The sequence below is a fragment of the Pongo pygmaeus genome, chromosome 22 (genome assembly GCF_028885625.2).
Source record: "Pongo pygmaeus isolate AG05252 chromosome 22, NHGRI_mPonPyg2-v2.0_pri, whole genome shotgun sequence".
Taxonomy (NCBI): Eukaryota; Metazoa; Chordata; class Mammalia; order Primates; family Hominidae; genus Pongo; species Pongo pygmaeus.
Genome location: NC_072395.2, coordinates 41,833,480 through 41,857,038, shown reverse-complemented (window position 1 = coordinate 41,857,038; position 23,559 = coordinate 41,833,480). Strand labels below are relative to the sequence as shown.

Sequence of the window (23,559 nt, the reverse complement as noted above, 5' to 3'; positions counted from 1 at the left end):
TACATGACAATGTGACATAAACTAACCTTTAAACACTTAACAGTTTACAAAGCACTTTCACATATAGGTCATTTGCTCCCCACAGTAATCCTAGAAGGAGGGTAATTATCATCATTCTCATCTTAGTGGTAAGGAAATTGAGATTCATACAAGTTACTTGATATGACCAAGGTTACTGCCTGCTAAGTGGCAGAGACGGAACTTAAACCTAGGTCCTTCTCGGCCGGGCACGGTGGCTCACACCTGTAATCCCAGCACTTTGGGAGGCCAAGGCGGGTGGATCGCGAGGTCAGGAGATTGAGACCATCCTGGCCAACACAGTGAAGCCCCGTCTCTACTAAAAAAAAATACAAAAAATTAGCCGGGCGTGGTGGCGGGTGCCTGCAGTCCCAGCTACTGGGGAGGCTGAGGCAGGGGAATGGCGTGAACCCGGGAGGCGCAGCTTACAGTGAGCCGAGATCACGCCACTGCACTCCAGCCTGGGCAACACAGCGAGACTCCATCTCAAAACAAAAATAAAAACAAAAACAAACAAACAAACAAACAAAAAAACCTAGGTCTTTCTTTTTCATAAATAAAGAGAATTACCTTATTAAATGAGCTATGGAGGGGTTATTTCTAGTCTTTAACAATATTATTGCTCTTGGAAAAAATTCAGTATTAGCTGAGAAATAATAGTTGTAGGGATACTCTTAACAGATTATTCAATATGAAAAATGGATTGTGCATCCAAAATAAGGGAAGCCTATCTATAGATATTTACACAAGTTATTATATGAGCTATTATTTGGAAATAGAAGTCTTATGATAGTCAGCTGGGTGCAAGGGCTTACGCCTGTAATCCCAGCAATTTGGGAGGACGAGGCGGGCGGATAACTTGAAGTCAGGAGTTTGAGTCTAGCCTGGCCAACATGGTGAAACCCCATCTCTACTAAAAATACAAAACTTAGCTGGGCGTGGTGGTACATGCCTGTAATCCCAGCTACTCAGGAGGCTGAGGCAGGAGAACTGCTTGAACCCAGGAGGTGGAGGTTGCAGTGAGCTGAGATCGTGCCACTGCACTCCAGCCTGAGTGACAGAGAGAGACTCCTTCTCAAAAACAAAAACAAAAAAGTCATAGTGAGCCTGAGTCAGAGATGTTGGAGAAATTTGTAATCAGTTAAGAGGAGTAAAAAAACAGCACAATCGAAGAAACTCAGGAATAGTCTTTCTCCTGTAAACTGCAGCCCCTGCCTGGTGAGAAAGTGAAATCACAATCCTAGCACATTGACTGAAGGAGATAGAAGAACACCCAGCACATCGTAGAGCCACTATCCTTCTCTGACCCAGATCCCTGCAGAATGAGGTGCTGCCCAACCAGCCTTAGGCTCCCATGGTGCAGTGTGTAAAAAGCCTTCAGAGCCTGAGACTTCCAGAAAGTGAATGGAATACTCACCCAGAGGGGAGATGGGGATTTCCACGGGCACAGTAATAGACTTTGGCTTCAGAGTGAGCATCCAATCGCCAGTAGCCAACTTGCTGACCTTTGGATGGTCCTCCAACATGGCCAAACTTGTTGCAGAGCATAAAACTGAAATACTAAATAAAGATCAAGGCCAAATCAAAGTCATGATGAGACAAATGACCCCACACAGACCTTTTGATGTCAGTTCTTTTTTTCCCTGAGAAGAACTTGAAACCTCTTGCCTCCTCTTTAGAGAGGGTTGTTAATGGTCCTATAAACTGGAGTTTAAATCTGGAAACGTTTCTCATCAGGGGAAAGAGCACTGGGCTTGGACTCAGAATCCTGGATTCTAGTCCTGGATTTTCAACAGAGAAACCACTCAGCCTCGCTCTGCCTCAGATTTTTCTTATAAAAACAAAGACAGCTGATTATAAGAACTCTAGGATTTCTACCACTTCTACAATCCTACCCTTTACCAACATCTTAAATTTGCATTTAATATACTCCCCACTTGGGAGACACCATGCATAAAATTACAGAAGGCAGGATTTGGAGTCATGCAGGCCCAGCTTGCAATCCCAGCTCTGCAGTATTCTAGCTGGATTATGTTAGACAACTCACCTAGCCCTCCCCATGCTCAGTTTCTTCATCTTTAAAACAAAGGTGATAACAACAGTATCCAACTCAAAAGGACTTTTGTGAATATTAAATGGAATTATATGTATAAACAATTAATACATAGTACCTGGTACACAGGAAGCACTCAGTAGATGGGAGTTACTATCATGTATTTGAGAATGGACAGGCCAGGTGCAGTGGTTCATACCTGTAATCCAAGCACTTCAAGAAGCCAAAGCAGGAGGGCTGCTTGAAGCCAGGTGTTCGAGATCAACCTGGGCAAAATAGCGACACTCCATCTCTATGAAAAAAAAAAAGAAAGAAAAACTTAGCTGGATGTGGTGGTGCACGCCTGTGGTCCCAGCTACTTGAGAGGCTGAGGTGGGACAATTACCTGGGCCCAGGAGGTCAGGGCTGTAGTGAGCCATGATTCCACCACTGCATTCCAGCCTGGATGACAGAGCAAGGGGCTGTATTGAAAAAATAAAAAAGAAAAAAAGAAAAGAAAATGTACACTCAGGAAAATAAAATTGAAGGACTTTTATTAAGAGCTATAGCTCATTTTGTGATGGAGGGAACTAGAGTGACTTAAAAATCAACTGGCTAAAAACATTCTATTTTTTAAAATCTCAAAACTGTAAACGACAGTCTCTTAGAAGGAACACAGGCCATTTCTCATGTTTCCTGCATGATTCAAATTGGTGGATAATTAGTCATAAAGATTTTCTGAGTAAACAGCACCATTTTGTAATACACTGTTTTCTGCTAGTTTGGTTAGGGATGGAGAAACTGTGAATGAAAAAGGAAGGTATATAGATGTGTTGTCCAGTACAGTAGCCACTGGTACCATGTGGCTATTCATAGCTTAAAATGTGACCAGTTCAAGCTGAGATGTGCTGTAAATACAAAATTCACAGTAGATTTCAAAGATTTGGTACCAAAAAAAGTAAAATATTCAATAATATGTTTATACTGATTATATGTTGAAATGATAAAATTGGTAAGTTGGAGTAAATAAAATATTTTAAAATGAATTTTACCTCCTTTTTAGTTTTTTAATGTGACTATTAAGCAATTTTAAATTACATATATGGCTTGCATTATATTTCTATTGACCAATGCAGTGTAGAGAGGAAAAATAAGAACACACATACACAAAGAGCAAGAGAAAAAACGAAGTCCCGGGGATGTAGCAATTTAAAAAAAAAAAAAAAAGTGAGGAAGGCCACAGGCTTGATGATCCTGGCTTCATGCAAAGAAAGTCACTAAAATTGATTTTTCTATTAACAAAGAAGCTGCTGGGCGCGGTGGCTCACGCCTGTAATCCCAGCACTTTGGGAGGCCAAGGCAGGCGGATCACGAGGTCAGGAGATCGAGACCGTCCTGGCTAACACAGTGAAACCCCATCTCTACTAAAAATACAAAAAATTAGCTGGGCGTGGTGGGGGTGTCTGTAGTCCCAGCTACTCGGGAGGCTGAGGCAGGAGAATGGCGTGAACCCGGAAGGCGGAGCTTGCAGTGAGCCGAGATTGCACCACTGCATTCCAGCCTGGGCGACAGAGTGAGACTCTGTCTCCAAAAACAAAACAAAACAAAACAAAAAAAAAAACAAAGAAGCTAATAGAGATTGCATTCCCTATGCCTTTTACGTATTTCATTTTGTAACATTTGGTAGAAGAAAGAAAAGAGAAGTTGTGCCTTCCTCATCTCTTTCATTGAATAATCTCTTTTAATCTTATAAAATGTGTCCTCTTTTGGTCATAAGTGGATGGAAAGACATAAAAATAAGGAAAGTGCACCCTCTGCAGGCTACTTAGTGATATAGAAATATTAAACAGCAAAGTTCTGTAAAAAATACTGCAGAATGAATAAATGAATGGATGAGTTACATTTCACATTACTGCATCTACTGCTGTCATCACTGATTCAATAATGGTGAAAATAAAGGCAAGGAAATGGGTCGAATAGTATCAAAATTATTAGGTTATATCAATTCTTTTTTCCTTCCCTCCTGCCTTCTTTCCCTCCTTCCTGTCTTTCCTTCTTCTTTCTTATTCTCCTTACTCCCTTCCTTTCTCCTTTTTTCCCTTCCTCCCTCCCTCCCTCTCATCTTTCCCTCCTTCCTTCTTCCCTCCCTTCCTCCCTTTCTTCCTTTCTTCCTTCCTCTTTTTTCTTGCTTTCACTCTTGAACAGCTTAGACACATCTTGTTTGGAAATCCTATATAAAGACAGAGGGCAAAAGGCCAAACTCAGCCTAGAGATTTATGCTGTTTATTTCGGTACAGTTTCTTTATGAGGTTAATGCTTCATTCACGTTTCTAAATCCAATCTGGCAGACAAAGTAAAGAAATAACAAGGCCACAAACATCACCAGCCACAAACTTAATGGTGTCAAGTATGTGATTATAAGCAGCCCCTAACTTAAGAAAGGGTTACCTTCCCAAAGGCAGTTTATATTTTGGTTGCTTGGAATGAGAAATCTTTTTCTCATTTTTTCTGGGCCAGTTCACAAGGGCACAAATACATATTAACCTATAATGTATGTGAGATAGATAATAATAACATCATTATTTTTACTTTATAAAACACTAATATATAACAGTATTTTTATGGAAAAAGACAAATGTAAGGCCCATCTTGGGCTCTCAGAAGATTATCCTTCTTTCTCCAGGTGGTATGAGCAGTCTTCCCCCAGTTTCTTGATTCAGAGATGATGGTTACGTCTGGGAGATCCATGCCAGACAACCCCAGGACCAGTGTCTTTTTTTTTTTTTTTTTTTTTTTGAGACGGAGTCTCGCTCTGTCACCAGGCTGGAATACAGTGGTGCAATCTCGGCTCACTGTAACCTCTGCCTCCTGGGTACAAGTGATTCTCCTGCCTCAGCCTCCCAGGTAGCTGGGACTACAGGCGTGCACCACCACATCCGGCTAATTTTTGTATTTTTAGTAGAGATGGGGTTTCACCATGTTGGTCAGGCTGGTCTCGAACTCCTGACCTAATGATCCACCCACCTCGGCCTCCCAAAGTGCTGGGATTACAGGCATGAACCACCACGCGTGGCCAGTATCTTGTTAGCGCTCTTTAGTGCAAAACAAGGAAGCTAACTCACAGGTACAGTCACACCCCAAGATTTCTGAACTGGAGAACAAAGAAAAATTAATATCATCATCAGTGAAAGCAGCGCCCAAAAGGTGGACTCTCTCTGCTTTCTTCAACACACACACACGCACGCACACTTTCGTGTGTCACCAACACTCATTTCATAGATTGGGCATCTGTAGGTTAAGACTGACTGTAATGATAACCGGGCTTCAATAGCTTTAAGAAATACAGCACTAGTGTTATGGAATATATTTCCTATTAGCATTTTTATTATTCACAGTGTAATTTAAGACCAATTTAATTCCTTTTAACCTATTAAACAAAACTAGCGTGGTTAAATTAAACTTTGCAGTGTGTAAAATAACTTAAGGAGAGCTTATGAAAGGGAATTTGGAATAACCCAGAAATTATATTTATTTCTTACACATAATTCAAAACAGTGCGAAAATGTAATGCAATCTGTAAACTTGTGTTTTCGTCAGATTATATATTTTAAAATAAACACTTGCAGGAAAACACAACAAAAGGTGATAGCATTTATTATTTGCTTTTTCTTATGGTTACATTTAAACTTTTTGATCCAGAATATATACAACAGCCTAAATTGTGTGCCTATTAAAGCTTCACCTCTCATAGTTAAAATGCTGAAAAAAAAAAAACATCTATCTTGATCAGAGTTATGAGAACATAAGTGAAACGTTTTTGCAGCTCTGCTCTCTCTTGAGTGCAGAGACATACAATTTGGAGCTTTTGAGAAATATGGTCCCTATCTAATGCACAGTGGTTCAACGAAGAAGCTCTTACTCACTTAGTGAGTAGATTAAAATACAATTGGAATTTCCTCTTTGGGAAGCCAAGTTTAGTTTTAAGCTATAATCTTTATGTGATTCCAGGTGTGATGTACAGAAATCTCACAGTGTTGTATAGCATGATCATTAAGAAAATGAGCATGACCGGGCACGGTGGCCCACACCTGTAATCCCAGCACTTTGGGAGGCCGAGGTGGGCGGATCACGAGGTCAGGAGATGGAAACCATCCTGGCTAACTCAGTGAAACCCTGTCTCTACTAAAAATACAAAAAATTAGCCGGTTGTGGTGGTGGGCACCTGCGGTCCCAGCTACTTGGGAGGCTGAGGCAGGAGAATCGTTTGAACCCTGGAGGCGGAGCTTGCAGTGAGCGGAGATCGCGCCACTGCACTTCAGCCTAGGAGACAGAACAAGACTCTGTCTCAAAAAAAAAAAGAAAAAGAAAATGAGCATTAGATTTACAGTTAAATCCTGCATAAACCATTTAGGAGATATATGACCTAAGACATAGCTTAACCTCTCTGTTCTTTAGCTTCTTCATCCAAAAACTGGGGTTCATTCATTTATTGAATACTTGACATGTGCCAAGCACTGTTCTGAGAACTGGAAACATAATTAAAGAACATATTTGGTCCAAACTCTCAGGAAGATTACATCCAAATTGGCAGAGATAGAGAGCTTTTAAAATTAATTAATGTGAAAATGTTTAGGGAGTATTAGCTTTTAGGATAAAAATAAAATAGGGTGATGTAAAAGGAATATTGGGGAAGTTCCTGAAGACAGAGTTGTCAAGGACACCCTCTCTGGGGAGATGAGATTTAATCTGGGACCTGAAGGAGGGTCAACCACACTAAGGTCTGGGAGAAGAGAGGTCCAGGCAGAAGGAAAAGCTGGTGAAAAAGTCCAACAGAGAGAATGAGTGTGGCATGTCACAGGAACAAAAAGAAGGTAGTGTGGCTGGGGCAGAGCAAGTGGAAGACGCAGGACATGAAGTAGGCAGGAGCTAGATCATGCCACTCCTTAGAGGAACTGGTTTAGAGTTTGGTTTTTATTTTAAGTACAGTTCAAAGGCATTGGAGGACTTTCATCAGGATGGTCGTGAAGACTGAGATAACACGCATAAAGCACTCAGCACAACGTGCAGAGTGAACACTCAGGAAAGGGGGACGTCATCATAATCATTGTTGATATATGATAAAACCCTAACATACAATATGTGAAGTCCAAAATATTTATTATTTTAAAACTCAGGGTCAAGTTATTGCAAGATTAATGAAGAAAAAACAGGGCCTTAGCAGAGGATAGGAGTCTATCGCCAATCACCACCTGGCCAAATTCTCGTTATTGTGGAGCAGGCTTTACTATATTTCTTGTCATCATTATCATTCTCACCATCAGCTTTATTATCAATGAAATTTAAGTAAAATCTTAGGCCAGCACTGCTCATCACTGAAGTGAAATGTTGACCAGCCCACAGCAAAATGAATCTGAAGGAGTAATACTCAATGCTGTGGTCACTATGAAGTAACACCAGCATTCCTTAATTTCCCCTAGAGCATCATCAGGTAAGCGGACTTTCTGTTTTCCAAGCTGGGTGGGAATCCTTCCACCCATTTTCCAGAGCTGGTGGGCAGCAAACACTTACGGGGCCATGAACCTCGAGAAGTTCATTTCAAGCTGGAACTCACATAGATGTGCCAATGATTTTTCCTGGCCACATTTTATCCTCTGTGCCTGCTCTTTCTCTAAGAACACCATATAAAGCAGTCCTTACTCCACGGATCATTTAGTTTACTAAATCATGGTTTATTTTTTCCGCGGGATATCACATGCTATTTTAGAATCAGTTTTCAAAAGGTCTTAAATGACTTGGCTCAAAATTGGTTTTGTATTAAGGGAAAGAACTGGTGTCCCAGAGTTTCAATCAGCACCTTAACAAATAGTCTGCCGACCTCCCACAGATTGCCAACAGTAATGGTTAGAGACTTCCAAGGTCCATTTCTCTCTGCTTCTTTCCTACATTTTTCCCACCCTGTTTTCACTGAAAACAGGATTATAGTCGACAGTTTTACAGGAAGGGGTTGGGGGAAGGCGGTCATACCTTAAGATCTGCTGCCTCGTTCCACATAACTTCTAAAGGTGCAATCAGCTGAACCATCTAGTCGCTTTGCATGACAGTAATTTAACCACTCAAGTTGTCTTTCACCTGGGGGATATAGAGAGTTATGATTCTGCATCAAAGCCATCGCAACATTCCTTCAAACAACATACTAACCATGCTGTTGGCATTCAATTAATGTTAAATACGGCAACATTTCATTCACATACAATATTGGGGAGAACGAGGTTTTCTACATAAATGAATTTTGCAGACAAGCAAAGTTCACCCCAACAAGAACAAAAAGATATTAGTAAACTTTGAATCATTTTTTATAGAATTTAAATGCATTTTTTTTTTTTTTTTTGAGACGGAGTCTGGCTCTGTCGCCCAGGCTGGAGTGCAGTGGCATGATCTCAGCTCACTGCAAGCTCCGCCTCCCGGGTTCACTCCATTCTCCTGCCTCAGCCTAAATGCATTTTTTATGTCCAATGACCACTTAAATAAGGTGCAGGGATCTTTATTTTGTTTATTCATAGCCAATGATCACTTTAAGCGTAATACACGGCTACATGCAATGCAATGGTTTCACCTAAAAGCCTCAATTATGTTTCTCAAGTTCTGGTGAGCAAGTCTCCTTGAAGCATGTCAAGCCCTTGTTGGTCTAGCTGTCGCTTTTGCTACTATTGGCAGGTTTGACTGCTCTTGGCTTGCACATTCCCACCCCATTCTCATTTGCTCTGTGTGAGAAACAAGATTATAAAACTTACGAACCTGAGCAGTATTACTTTACAACAATTCTCAGTCCAGAAGGACCCCGGTAAGGGCTTAAGGGTTATTCCATACCTCAAATGAGAGAAAATATGGGCTTAGAGACAGGTATTTTCCTTGCTGACTTTTTTTTTCCTTTGTGAATTTTTGGCAAAGTTTGAGAATCACCTTGAGATAAGTTGCATTATTACATTTCCCAAACATATTCTCCTCTACTTCTCGTTTCTCACTTCCATTTCCTAAATAAACTTTCTTACTCATCTCAGAAAGTTAATTTCTAATTGCTTTTAGACTATATTTGCCTAAGTTGTCAAAAATCGCTGTGTGATGATGTCAGGGAATGAAAAGATCTTTTGGAAGGGATTTTTGGTAACCATTACCCTCCTTCTTCATTGAGATTCCTGATGTGATTTAACTTTCACCTCGATGGTGCATTTGGCATAGAGTCAGAGAGTGAATATCTGGTAAGAAAGAAAATAGTCTAATCAAATAGCAATGAGAAAATGTAATTGCTCTAGCAGACTGCTACATAAATAGACACATAGATCCTCCCTTGATTTTATTCCCCTGAGGCTAATGACTGACCCTAATGAAAATCCCAGAGGAAATCATTGTAATAAAAATAGCCAAAACATTAAGAACACGGCAAGTGAGAATGATGACGGCTGATAAGCATTTGAACCATCAAGCATCCTTACTAATCCAACTACAAAAATAAGTACTGGCTCATGGGCTAAGTACCTAAAACAAATCAGGGACCATCTTACATGAATCAATTAGTGTGTAGACCTTAAGAAAAAATATTCTACAATGACCCTCTAGTTCCCATTATTGTTTTTAATAGAATCTATATATAGTAATGTAAGAAGGACTCAAGATTGCTTTTTATGCTTTAGTGTTGTGCTACTTATGATGTGGTAGTGTTTCTAGTTTAAGCCACAAATTATAAATTCTTCCTTCTAAGTAAAAAACAAAATCTTTCTAAAGTGAAATTGCTAATCCCTTTAATCAACCCCAAACCATCTGTGAATTCATAAACTAGCAATTTTGGTAAAAAATATATATATACGTATTATACATGTATATATACATTTAATATTATATATAATTATATTACATATATTATACGTCATAAAATATATACATATACATGTGTGTATACATGTTATATACAATTATATATATTATATATTATAATATTAAATGGTTATTTCAGAATGAGTAAAACAGAGATATATATATTATATAAAGAGATGTAATATATGTATATTACATATACACACATACATATATATATACACACACACACACACACACACCCCAGCTGATTCCATAAAGAACTTGATGTGGCTTATAAAAACAAATAAAATCACTAAGGATTTTTTTTAAGTTGAGATAGTCTGAGCAAAAAAGAAAGAACAATCAGGAAAATAGTAAAAGCAAATGTTAAGAGTGGTAGACAGAAATGTTGCACCAGAGCCCTGTAGAGTTGGTAGAGATGGGCTACACATTTGGCTCTAAGTTTCCAGCAGTTAAAGAGAGAAACAAAACATTGGAAGATTCATAGCGGCCATAAAATAAAAACCATGGTTGAAAGATGAGATAAATTTTTCCCACAGGTCATATAAAAAGGATACCATGTAATGAAATGATTGACATCCATTAAAAACAGGCATCGAGGAGAGATAACAGTCTATGATAGTTTGCCGTTCCTTTTAATTTTCCTTATTATAAGACAATGGCATGATACCAAAATGCAATTTATCAAACTCAGTTCTCCAAAGGACTAAAACTTTAATGGTCTGGCTTCTTCCGAGGGCAAAATTAATTATCTAAATGAGAATGTACTGCATGGCATTGAGGGAATTTTGCTCAAACATAAATTTTTGCAATTAGGCATTTGATAAGGATTGGCTAAGGAATGGTTAGAAATTATCTTCTCAAATTAGAGTCCAGGGTGCAGATTTCTGTGTAATAGAGTAAGGCAAAGAAAATTGAGGAACTGCCCAAGGCAAAACACCCAAGTACCTTTAGAAAGGACCAATATCATGCCCTCCAAACATTTCTGAATTCATTTCAAAATATAATTAAATGGGAAAGTAAGACACCAATGCTCTATGACACAAAGAACGATGACACTTATGTTTAGCTAGAGTTTTTTTTTCAATACAGATATTAATAGTCACCTGCTGTGGGGGCTCAAGAAAAAAAAAAAGCTCAGTGAAACATCAAAATGACACCTTAATTTAAGCAATATTGCTTTCTAGTGAATCCTGCAAAGTAAATTGATCCCAATATTTTCTTAAGAAACCTGTTGAATGAAGTTGTTGAACACAAAGTAAATGAATGTTGGAAAACTCTTGCCAAAAACAGGGACTGGGGTTTTAGAGTGTCCGTGGTAGACTGACTGCACTATTGTCCTCAACTTACATGCCTCCATGTATCTACAGTCTTTGATACTGCCCTGCCACACTGATCCTGGGTGTGGCCACATAACCTACTTCAGCCAATGGGCTAATAGCAAATTTAACAAGGTGCTTACACATTTCTGTTTGCTCCCTTGGCACCCTCTACTTTCATGAGAGCAAGCCCAGGTAACCTACTGGAGGCTGAGCCCATGTGATGCACAGCTGAACTGTTGCAGCTGAGACCTCCAAGCCTGCCAACACTGCTCCCCAACCCCAAGCCCACCCACCAGCTGACGGCAGATACATAAACAATCCCTGCCTAATACAGTAAAGCTTGGTCAGATCAGCCAAACCACCCAACCAGTCCTAGGCATGTGAGAAATAAGAAGTAGCTGTTGTTTTAAGCCACTGAGATTTGGAGTGGTTTGTTACACAACAATCGCTAACTAATGCAGTGCCTGAACTTAAGCCATTTCTTTATGTAATATTAGGAAATAGGACCAAGAGCTGCTAGAGTCATCTATGAACTTAATAATATTAGTAGATAATAATTATTACTTTTACTCTCAGTGGAAAGAGGGACAGATTCAGTTAGCTCATCCAAAAGTAATATGATATTATGAAACAAAAAGAAACAAAGTAGTCAAAACATCCCTGTTTTACTCATTTTGAAATAATCATTTAACTTATCAAACCCAGGTCTTTGCACTGGTGTTAAGATGCAAATTCTATATAAGAATCAGGACTGGGTTCAATATTGTACATAAGCAGGCTCGCCTACAACTCGTTCCTATGCACAGAATCAAATATTAAGTAAAGATCAGTAAAAGTTGCAAACAATCTTATCTTGTTATTGAAAGATTTCTGCATAAAATATACAGAAAGAAAAGTAATTTGATGTGGAAGAAACTTGCCAAAAGCCTGCGTCTTCCATAGAACAATGGTCTGAGGAACGCAAACTTGCAATCTGTGGTGGGAAACTGGCTAAAATATAAAAAAGAATAACCAGTAAACTGATGAATTCATAATAAAAGAAAGAGTAAATTTACCTTTCTTTACAAAGGGAGAGATGGGAAATATACTATATTTTGGTCCATCAGAATCAAGTTGGGAAGGCCAGATACTAACAGACCATAAACAATTTTTTTTTTTTTTTTTTGAGACGGAGTCTCGCTCTGTCACCCAGGCTGGAGCGCAGTGGCGCGATCTCGGCTCACTGCAAGCTCCGCCTCCCAGGCTCACGCTATTCTCCTGCCTCAGCATCCCGAGTAGCTGGGACTACAGGTGCCTGCCACCACGCCCAGCTAATTTTTTTGGTTTTTTTTTAGTAGAGACGGGGTTTCACCGTGTTAGCCAGGATGGTCTCAATCTGCTGACCTCGTGATCCGCCTGCCTTGGCCTCCCAAAGTGCTGGGATTATAGGCGTGAGCCACCGCGCCGGGTTGACCATAAACAATTTTAATAGCAGAAAACCTCCTCCAGGTAATTTACATAATTTGGCTTTTTTAATCAGCAAAACTATGAAATGAAATGTTCCCTACATGTACTAAGGAGAGGAAATTTACCTCAAAATATAAGCCTGAGAAAAGAGGCCCTCTTGTATTTCTAGATATTGTGACTACTTCAACTTTCTTCGTCAGGTTTGTCTTAAAACCTTTCCTGATATTCAATTCTAACTGCCAAGTCTGGGCGAGTCACAATAATTAATTTTTAAAAGTAAAATGTTTTTAAATCAAGAGTAAAAACTGGATTTGGTAAGATTCTGAATGACTTCTGAATTTCATTTCTGATGTGAGCTCACAAGCCTGGCCATGGCTGTTTTTAGCTTTGTAACAATCATAAACACAGGAATTATGTCATACAGCATGTAGGAAACAAAAAGCACTCAAGCAGAAGGGCTTTAATACAGGAATCAGATCCTTCAAAAACTCTTGATGGGCTGGAGAAGCAAGCTCTAAAATGGACTTCCGGGAATAGGTCCCAGATGTAACAGAATGACTCACCTTGGGGGCTACACTACGAATGATCAGCAAGGTGGGAGGGATCAAACAATGCCACTGGATGGACTGAGATCAAGAACACACCACCAGGGCTGTGACCAAGAAAGCAGGAAGCCAGGATTACGAAGCTGTCGCCAGCCCCACGGCTGCCCTTGTACATCTGTAAGCATGGAGAGCAAGATGTATTTTTGGCAAAGAGGTGCCAAAAATGCATCATCTCATCACATTCCTTACACTAAGTTTACAAAAGACCCTGGCCCCTGGACACCCATAAGTGCATCAGGAATTCTTGTTTAAACCATGGCAGCCGTAGGGGCTTATGACAGAAATGCCAAAACAGCATGAAAATAGGCTTTGTTTTCCTACCACCTTCCAATCCTCGCATGAAAGTATCTAATTGGTGGAGGCTTATTTGTACCCACAGCCATAACTGCAACAGAATCCAAGAAACACAGTTTCTGCTTCCCAGCTTTGCAGTACAAGACCCCACGTGTGCCAGTCTAGCACTGATCAGGGGAACTATGACAGTAACTTCTATCTTTGCTGAAAGAGAGACTGATAAACACAGTTTTAGTTCATCAACAGTTGATTCATAAAGGCTCAAGAGAACCTTCTCTCTCAAGTCACCTGAAATAAAGATTTCATCTCTAGATATCTAAGATATCACCAATAGGATTTAAATGCATCTCACTCCATTTCACCCTTCTCATTCCCATTAATCTAACCAGCTCAATCACACCTAGGCACAAAAGACACCAGGACAACTAAACCAACATTTAAACTAAGAAAAGAATCAATCACTTTCATCCAGTTCAAGATCTTCCCTCTTAGAATGGTAATAAACAGGGAGTGATTATAATACATTTCATTTCTTGTGACTTTGCCCTAACCTGGAGAGACTTTAAGGGAGCTACTCACTACAGTACAGCCTCAAGTAGACTGATTGGACTATTCTTGAAACTCTGAATGTGGGCCACACACAGAGCCCACTTTGGAACAAAACAGCCACAGAGCATTCTCACACCAAGGTTACAGATGACCCACATGACCCTGGCCCTCGTTTGCCATTGAGTGCACCACCAATTCTTGCTTAAGCCAAAACAGCCATGGAAACTTGTATTTTCTGAAGTTGCTTGACTTGAAAATTTAGCAGAACCTGGGGGCTTTTTGTGGCAAAGCAATAAACTGAACCAATCAGATGCTCCCTCTTGCGATGTTTGAATATGAAACACGTAGAGACCTTCCTGGGGGGAGTGGAGAGACAGTATGGGGAAGCTGAGAGACCCACAGAGAAAAGGAAGCAAGCCAAAGCTAAGAAATAGCTTGGCATTTGGCCAAGACTCAGATTAGCTTGGGCCTTTGCCTGCATGCCCTTTGTGGATACACCAGGGCAGAGCCACTTCCTTCCTGTCTCTTGGCACTGCTTCTCCTGTGGCCTGAGTCTTGCCAAATGCCTTGTGATCCACCTGGAACACAAGAAGATGGAGACCTGCAAAGAGCTTCTCCAAGGCCATCTTCCTTTCACCTCCTGATCTCACCTGGGAAGCTGTCATGAAGCAGTTTCTCATTACCTCCAGTGTTCTGATGAGACATAGGTCTTCCTGTTTCACCCTCTCTTAATAGAGTGGCAGAACATAAAACCACCGAGCTGCATTACCCAGCTCACATTGCAATCTCCAAGTCCCTTTGGTTTCAGTGTCATTCTTTTTGATGAGCAGAACAATGACTTCAAGGAGTTGGCACATTTGGCTAGTCTTCCTTTTGTCATCTATGTAACTAATAAACTGTCTGATTCTAAAAAAGTGTCCTTGTATCTTTACCAGTCGAATCAGTCAGGACTTTACCTTAGCCATGCCTTGTCTCATGTGTGCCTGACAGAAACTAAGTGGAACTGTGGGACCAACATGGTAGTCCTAGGCCCAGTCTCCCCTCAACCTCATCCCCACTCCATAGATAAAAGGCAGAAGAGTGGGAGGGAGGTTTACAGGGAGATTAACAAAAGTAACAATTATATTGAGAGGAGAGTATTGTTTAGTCTTACTCTTTTGGTTCCCCCCAATTCTCGGCCTCTCAGTCCACTCCTTCTGACCCACATTGGAAGTTACCTCCCTGGTAAGGGATTGACATGGGGCCACCTTTCTTGATTGCATGGAGTTAACCCATTTAAAGTCTCTCCTTCTCTGAATTCAGTGCAAAGCAGTAATGATGCCCAGCATGCCTGTGCTTTCACTCTAGGCCACGTTCTCCGTAGTCCAGCGAGACTGAATTCCAGCCTCCTGACCCCTCTATTTTCTTGTTGTTTCCAAACTCAGAAAATGAATAAGGGTATAAATTATTGTGCCCTCTTAAGCCTAAATATATTCGATTAAAAGAGAAAAAAATTTAAATTTATAAAGGAATATTAAAAGATTTTAACAACAACAAAAATATCCTGAAGCAAAATAATGAGCCAACACAAAATGAGTCAGACTCCAAAGCCAAACAAAAGAATTAAAATTCAACAGAAAAATATTGAAACATAAGATGATATAGTAACATGAAATACACAATACAAATGGAGGAAGAAAAAGAAAAGTCAGGAGGTTAAGGATTTAATGGGAATTGGGAAAATTAAATAATAATACAAAAAAAATCAAAACACATAGACAAGCCAAAAACATTAAACAATTCTGACGTACAGGGGTTAAAACTTTAACATAAACAAACAAAAAATGAAAAAAACAGAAACAAAGTAACTAGAAACAAATAGTGAACTGAGTCCTTATCAGAATGCTAAGACGGCTCAGACATCCCCAACCCCCAATCCTCACAGCTTTTAGCTCTCCTGGAGGCTGGAGGCCACGTTTTCAGGCAGCACCTAACATGAGGATCCCAGGCTTTTGAATCACTATAACAGAAACCTACAGTCTCCTTGGCCTTTTGCAGACTCTGCAGCAAAAACCCTCTTGATTGCTTTGTGTAGTTTTCTGGTTTTACTTCATATACGTCTGGATGGGAAGAATAGAGACCATACCTCCCATGTCTTAATCTGTTTGGGCTGCTATTGAGAGGTGACAGCGTGCTGGCAGTCCTCACAGCCCTCGCTCGCTCTCGGCGCCTCCTCTGCCTGGGCTCCCACTTTGGCCGCACTTGAGGAGCCCTTCAGCCCACCACTGCACTGTGGGAGCCCCTTCCTGGGCTGGCCGAGGCCAGAGCCGGCTCCCTCAGCTTGCAGGGAGGTGTGGAGGGAGAGGCGCGGGCGGGAACCGGGGCTGCGCACAGTGCTTGCGGGCCAGCGTGAGTTCCGGGTGGGCGTGGGCTAGGCGGATCTCACACTCGGAGCGGACGGCCGGCCCCACCGGCCCAGGGCAGAGAGGGGCTTAGCACCTGGACCAGCAGCTGCTGTGCTCAATTTCTCGCCCGGCCTTAGCTGCCTTCCTGCGGGGCAGGGCTAGGGACCTGCAGCCCGCCATGCCGGAGCCTCCGCAAGGAGCGCCGCCCCCTGCTCCACTGTGCCCAGTCCCATCGACCACCCAAGGGCTGAGGAGTGCGGGCGCACAGCGGCGGACTGGCAGGCAGCTTCACCTGTAGCCCTAGTGCGGGACCCACTGGCTGAAGCCAGCTGGGCTCCTGAGTCTGGTGGGGACGTGAACAACCTTTATGTCTAGCTAAAGGATTGTAAATACATCAATCGGCACTCTGTATCTAGCTCAAGGTTTGTAAACACATCAATCAGCACCCTGTGTCTAGCTCAGGGTTTGTGAATGCACCAATCCACACTGTATCTAGCTACTCCTGTGGGGACGTGGAGAACCTGTGTGTCTAGCTCAGGGATTGTAAACGCACCAATCAGCGCCCTGTCAAAACAGACCACTGGGCTCTACCAATCAGCAGGATGTGGGTGGGGCCAGATAAGAGAATAAAAGCAGGCTGCCAGAGCCAGCAGTGGCAACCCGATTGGGTCCTCTTCCATACTGTGGAAGCTTTGTTCTTTGCAATAAATCCTGCTGCTACTCACTCTTTGGGTCCTCACTGCCTTTATGAGCTGTAACACTCACCGCAAAGGTCTGCAGCTTCACTCCTGAAGCCAGCAAGACCACGAACCCACCGGGAGGAACAAACAACTCCAGACATGCGGCCTTAAGAGCTGTAACACTCACCGCGAAGGTCCGCAGCTTCACTCCTGAGCCAGCGAGACCAGGAACCCCACCAGAAGGAAAAAACTCCGAACACATCCGAATATCAGAAGGAACAAACTCTGGACATGCCACCTTTAAGAACTGTAACACCATGAGGGTCCATGGCCTCATTCTTGAAGTCAGTGAGACCAAGAACCCACCAATTCTGGACACACTATAACAAAATACTACAAACTGGGTGGCTTAGAAACAGTAGAAATGTGTTACTCACAGTTCGTGAGGCTGGAAGTCCAAGATCAAGGTGCTCCAGATACAGTGTCTGGTGAGGGCCTGCTTCCTGGTTCATAGATAGCACCTTCTAGCTGTGTCATCACATGGTGGAAAGGCAAATAAGCTCCCCTGGGCCTCTTTCCTAAGGGCGCTAATCTTTTATAAGGGTGGAGACCTAATGAACTAATCATCTCCCAGAAGGCCCTACGTAATACCATCAGTTCAGGGCCTAGGATTTTAACAGGTGAATTTTGGAGGGACACAAATATTGAGACCACAGCACCTCAATTCTTCGATCTCCTCTTCTGGATATCCATTTGGTCACCCAGTAGTTCATTTGATGCCGATTTATTGACTCCTTACTCCGTGCATTGTCCAATTACAGTATAAGTACTGGTGATTCATCACCTACCTGCTGGTGGAGAAAGATGACAAATAATTCTGTCATTACAACTGTGGTAAGTGCTATGAAGGAGAAACACAGAAGCTATGAGAATGACAAACAGCGAATGTCTTGGGAGTCATCAAAGACTTTCTAATGAAAGTGTCTGCATACTGAGGTAGAATTAATTCACCCAAAAGGGAATAGAAGAGCATTTTAGGTAGGAAGAACAGCAGAGGCAAAGACCCTGAGGCAGAAGTGGTAAAGCAGACAGCACGAACTATTCCAGGTACTGGGGCCAGAATACAAGACATTAATGCCAAATGGAGAAGATACCAGTGAGACAAGGACCAGAACCTAGGCCTCGAAGTCACTTTAAATATAGATTAATATATATATTAATATATATTAATCAGCTGTCATTTTAACTCCTTTCAGTTTTATTTCAGTTTTATTTTGTGTTAGCTGTTTTTATAAGTAATATTATCTCTGAGTCAGAGGAATGTGCTTTTGTTTATTTCTTAGCTAATGCAGGGAAAAATCTTGGATTGTTCTGTTGTTCGGGACTGATCATTGCAGTAGTTCTCTAACATATCAGTCTCAGAACACCTTTAGACTCTTAAAAATTATTAACTTCTCCAAAGGTCTTTTATTTATGTGGGTTATAGGTATCAATATTTTCTATATTAGAAATTAAAACCGAAAAATTTTTAACGTTATTTTAAAAATAACAATAATCCTATCGCATGATGATATGTATGTTTTTATTTAAAATATCTCTATTTTCCAAGAATGAAAAGGGTGGCTGTATTAGTCCGTTCTTGAATCGCTATAAAGAACTACCTGAGACTGGGTAATTTATAAAGAAAAGAGGTTTAATTGGCTCACAGTTCCACAGGCGGTATAGGAAGCATGGCTGGGGAAGCCTCAGGAAGCTTACAATCAAGATGGAAGGTGAAGGGGAAGCAGGCACGTCCTACAAGGCTGGAGGAGGAGGAAGAGACAGACTGGGGAGGTGCCACACACTTTTAAACAACCAGGTCTTATGAGAAGTCACTCACAACCAGGTCTTATGAGAAGTCACTTATGAGAAGTCACTCAGCTGGGGATTATAATTCCACATCATATTTGGGCAGGCAATCCAAACATATCAGTGGCGTTTACATTTTTGCAAAAATCCAAACCATATCAGTGGCATTTACATTTTTGCAATTTTTTTTTTTTTTTGAGATAGGGCCTCACTCTGTTGCCCAGGCTGGAGTGCAGTGGCATGATCTCAGCTCACTGCAGCCTCAACCTCCCAGGCTCAAGCAGATCCTCCAATCTTAGCCTCCCAAGCAGCTGAGACTACAGGTGCATGCCACCAAGCCAAAGGGATTTGTATTTATCTATAAATTCATATATAAATCAGATATATTTATATAAAATGTATATATTAGATATATATAAATCAGATAAATATGTATTTATATCTGATCTTAAAAGAGTAAAAGGGATTTATATTCCCAGGAAGAAGTAGAAAAGAGGAATATAGATAGTGGTTAAGAACCGGCATTTTACAATAAGTCTGATCTGGATAGGAATTCTAGCTTTAATATTTACTAGCTCTGTGATCTTGGGAAAATTATTTACCGTTTGTGAATTTCAGTTTCCCTTCTACAAAATAGGGACAATACCATTTAATTTTTGATTTTTAATGGTATCGTCTCCATTTAATGGAAGGAAAACTAAATGGTATTTTAATCGACAATTCATTAATTTTTAAGATTGACCATTAACAGAGATACTGCATGTAAAGCAGATCACACAGAACCTGGCGCATGTAAAGCAGATCACACAGAATCTGGCACACGTGAGCACTTGATATGTACTACGTTACCCTTAGTGACGACTTTAATTATCATGCGCATTCCCAGCGCTTCCTATGGTGCCCAACACAGAGCGGACGCCCAAAGACAATTTTGGGGGATGGGGCAGATGCTCTGCCTCGGGAAAAAAAAGCACACCTGCCCTGATGTTGGTGGCTGGGTCTGGAAGATTACGTGGAAATTAAGCTAACGATGTGTGTCTCCCAGACCAAAAACCGCAAAAATCTAACGCCCCGACTACTGAGTATGGTCAGAGAGCACAGACTGGAGCAACCTCCCACGGCCTGGGATGTCTGCGCGTGCGTGAGCCAGAAACCCGAGGCGCTCCCTGGGCCCGCCCTATCGATCTACCCGATCGGGGATCGTCAGCTTGGTTCTGGCCACAGAAGTTGCTCTTCTCGCGATGCTTCAGACCTGGCGGCGGGGAAAGGGTGGGCTAACTGAAGAGCAAGGAAGAGCTTGAGGCGGCCGCACGCTGCTTCCCCAGAAGGCTGTGCGTGCTCCTCGCTTCCTCCGCGGTCTTCCGAGCGGTCGCGTGAACGGCTTCCTGCAGGCTGGCAATGGCGCTTCACGTTCCCAAGGCTCCGGGCTTTGCCCAGATGCTCAAGGAGGGAGCGAAAGTAAGGGCTGAAGGAAAGGAATGAGGTGGGAGAGTCAGCATAGGGCTGCGGCGGCCGCGGCGAAGTAGAAGGGCCTACTAACGGGCTGAGTGTGCTGCCCTGGCACAGCGGCCGGGGGAAGAGAAGATTCCAGAAAGGAAGGTGATTTTGGAAGGGCTTGGCCCCCGGAGCCTGCAGGCACTTCTCTTCCTCCGCGACCGGGAGAAGGCCCAGGGGTTGGCGGCACGATCGATATTGTACACCTTGAAGGTGGACGGACGTGAAACCCCGCATGCGTTTTGCCTCCATCCATAAATGGGGCTAAGGCCCGTCACCCTTAAAAGGGGTTGTGAGGGTGAAATTGAATAACGTAGATGAAATTGTCTTGAGAACTGCGACGTCGATTGACACATAGCTCGCGAGTTGTAGGATGGGAAAGAACGAAAACTAGGCGATCCAGAGAAGAGACTGGGAAAAAGGGCTGGGTGGGTCTTGGTTGCTTCCTTCCCAGTGAGAAACATACGGCTTTCAGCTTAGTTGACAGAAGCCACGCGTTGTAGCCAAATGAGTTCCGGTCCCAACTTATGTTAGCTGGCTTAATCTAAAATCTAACTGTCTTGGGTTTTGTTTTCTTCGTCTTTAAATTATGGAGATTGGACCAAGAGGTGGTGTCTGAGTTCTGTGTAATCTGCAGGATAAGTGATACAGGGGTGCAGTTAACACTGTTTTGTTTAATGGCCTTGTCTTGAACGTTAGTTCGGTAGCATAGTTTTAAAAAATATCTTACTGCACTATTGATAAATTTGTCTCTTGTGCTATTCAAATTGCGTTCCTCTGTATGTCCTCCAGATTTTGTTAATTCAAGAAATAGATCAGTGTGGTTGAATTTAAGGTTTTATGCGAGGTACGGGGAGCATTAACAGTTTAATAGAACTAGGTTCATGTTTGTAGGATGCACTTTTCAAATAATGTCGGTATAGTAAGTAAATGTCAGGGTTTAAGGTAAGTGTTGGTGGAATAATCTTTTGAAAATGATATGGGCTGATTCCGTTGAAAAAATCAGGCTGCGATAATAGCTTCCAATTTGGGTTTTTTTCACTAATACAGTTTTGGAAAACTCGTGTATCACAAAACATTGTTTGTCATTCCAGTGCTAGTAGTTTCTTACAGAACACTGAGCTATTTCATTCAATAAATAGGTACTGAAGGAACTGCAGTGAAAGACAAAAGTCCCACTTCTCGTAGAGTGTATGTCCTTCTAAGGCAGAAATAATGATTAAATAAAAAGAGAATTCCAAATAATGATGAAAGAAACTGCACTATAGTAGAGGATGACAGGAGGTAAAAATGTCTGTAAAAGAAGGATCAGGAATAGACAGAACACTTAGATGTTTAGGGAAGAACTCTTAGCTCAGTGCTTAGTGAGAGAAGCCCTTGAGCCTGGGCTGTTTCCCCCCACCTCTTACTTAGGGGGAAATTCCAGGCTCAGGGACTAACTAGTACAAAGACCTTGAGGAAGGAATGATTTGGACCGGTTTTTTTTTTTTTTTTTAAACAACAACAACAACAACAACAGGTTATAGGGCTGAAGCTTACCAAAGAAAGGAAGAATGGTAAATTCAGAGGAGGGGCCATACAAGGGCCGGGATATGTAGGGCCTTGTTTCCTTGAAAAGGGATTTGCATTTTATCCTAAGTGGGTTGGGAAACCATTGAAGGGTCTTAAGTATGAGAATGAGGGGATCTGATCAGATGGTAGTTTCTCACAGAATGGGGAGTGAGGGGAAGAAGCAAGAGTGTAAGCCAGGAGTTCAGACTTAAGTGTTATTGCTGGAATACAGTTCTTATTGCTGAAGATGGTTTTAAAGTAGTGGCTATTGGCAGCGGTTGGTGGCTCACACCTGTAATCCCAACACTGGGGAGGCCGAGGTGAGTGGATCACTTGAGGCCAGGAGTTCCACATGGTGAAACTCCGCCTCTCAAAAAAATACAAAAAAAACAGCCTGGTGTGGTGGCGCGCGCCTCTAGTCCCAGCTACTCAGGAAGCTGAGCCTCCAGAATTGCTTGAACCCGGGAGGCCCACGTGGCACGTGAGATCATGGCACGATCTCAGCTTACTGCACTCCAGCCTGAACGATAGAGGAGACTCTCTCTCTCTCAAAAAAGAGTAATGGCTATTAACCTTGGTTTTGGATCACAAAATCATGGCTTGTATTGTAAAGCAGTGCTATGTAAATAGAACTTTTTGCAGTGCTGGACATATGCTGTTTCAGTGCTGTCCAATGTGATATTCACTACCCACATGTATCTACTGGGCATTTGAACTGTGGCTCCTGCAATTGAGGAACTGAATTTTTTAATTTTAATTACTTGAAAATTTATTTTAATTGCTTTTACTAGCCCCATGTAGCCAGTGGCTACTGTACTGGGCAGCGCTTCTCTAAAGAAATGTTCTCATGCACAGTAGATTAGTGAAATACATCTGAGGACCCAAGTAAACCTCAACTCTAAAAAAAGTCCAGTGTAGAATTTGTGAGAATTTTTAGTACTGTGAGCAGTTCACTTTTTCAATACATATACATTGGGATAATGTTGCAATTCAAAAAAAGTATTCAGTCTCTAAACACTTCAGTGGCACATACTTAAAGAACTTCTGGCTTTACAGAAGCCCAGATTCTAACACAATAAGAAAAATATTCCACGTTTCAACAGTTAGTTAGAAAATACTGATAAACTCTGGAAAGGTATTCTACTTGAAGTACCTCATACCCATTCTCTAATTAGTCTTAGCATGGTTCCGTGTACTTTTCACTACTTTTAATAAAAAAATTATAAGTCTTATGATTTGATGTGTAAGTAGGTATCTGCGGTCCCCCAAAATGTTATACTTTATTCATTCAACTAGAGAGGAAACGTATGCATCCTTTATGAATATCAAATGCTGTGTTCTACATTAAAAAATCTTGTTTGATTGTCTCAACAATCCTATGAGTTAGGTACTATTATAATTACCTCATTTTATAATGAAGAAATATTAAGAAAATTGCCCAAATTTAAAAAGAGCCAGAAAGCT

General features: G+C 41.5%; 1 protein-coding gene across 2 annotated transcripts in view; it reads left to right on the top strand.

The window, feature by feature from the left end:
* CCT8 (chaperonin containing TCP1 subunit 8) overlaps nt 1–23,559 on the top strand; it is a 43,216-nt gene that overhangs the window by 5,781 nt on the left and 13,876 nt on the right. The window contains exon 1 of one of the 2 annotated variants that reach the window (XM_054468628.2): nt 20,211–20,508. The exons of the other annotated variant lie outside the window; for it this stretch is intronic. Within the exon in view, the coding sequence (XP_054324603.1) occupies nt 20,449–20,508 (60 nt within the window). The 5' untranslated portion in view covers nt 20,211–20,448. Of the gene's footprint in view, nt 1–20,210; nt 20,509–23,559 lie in introns of those variants that run through there. 2 annotated transcript variants of the gene reach the window in all.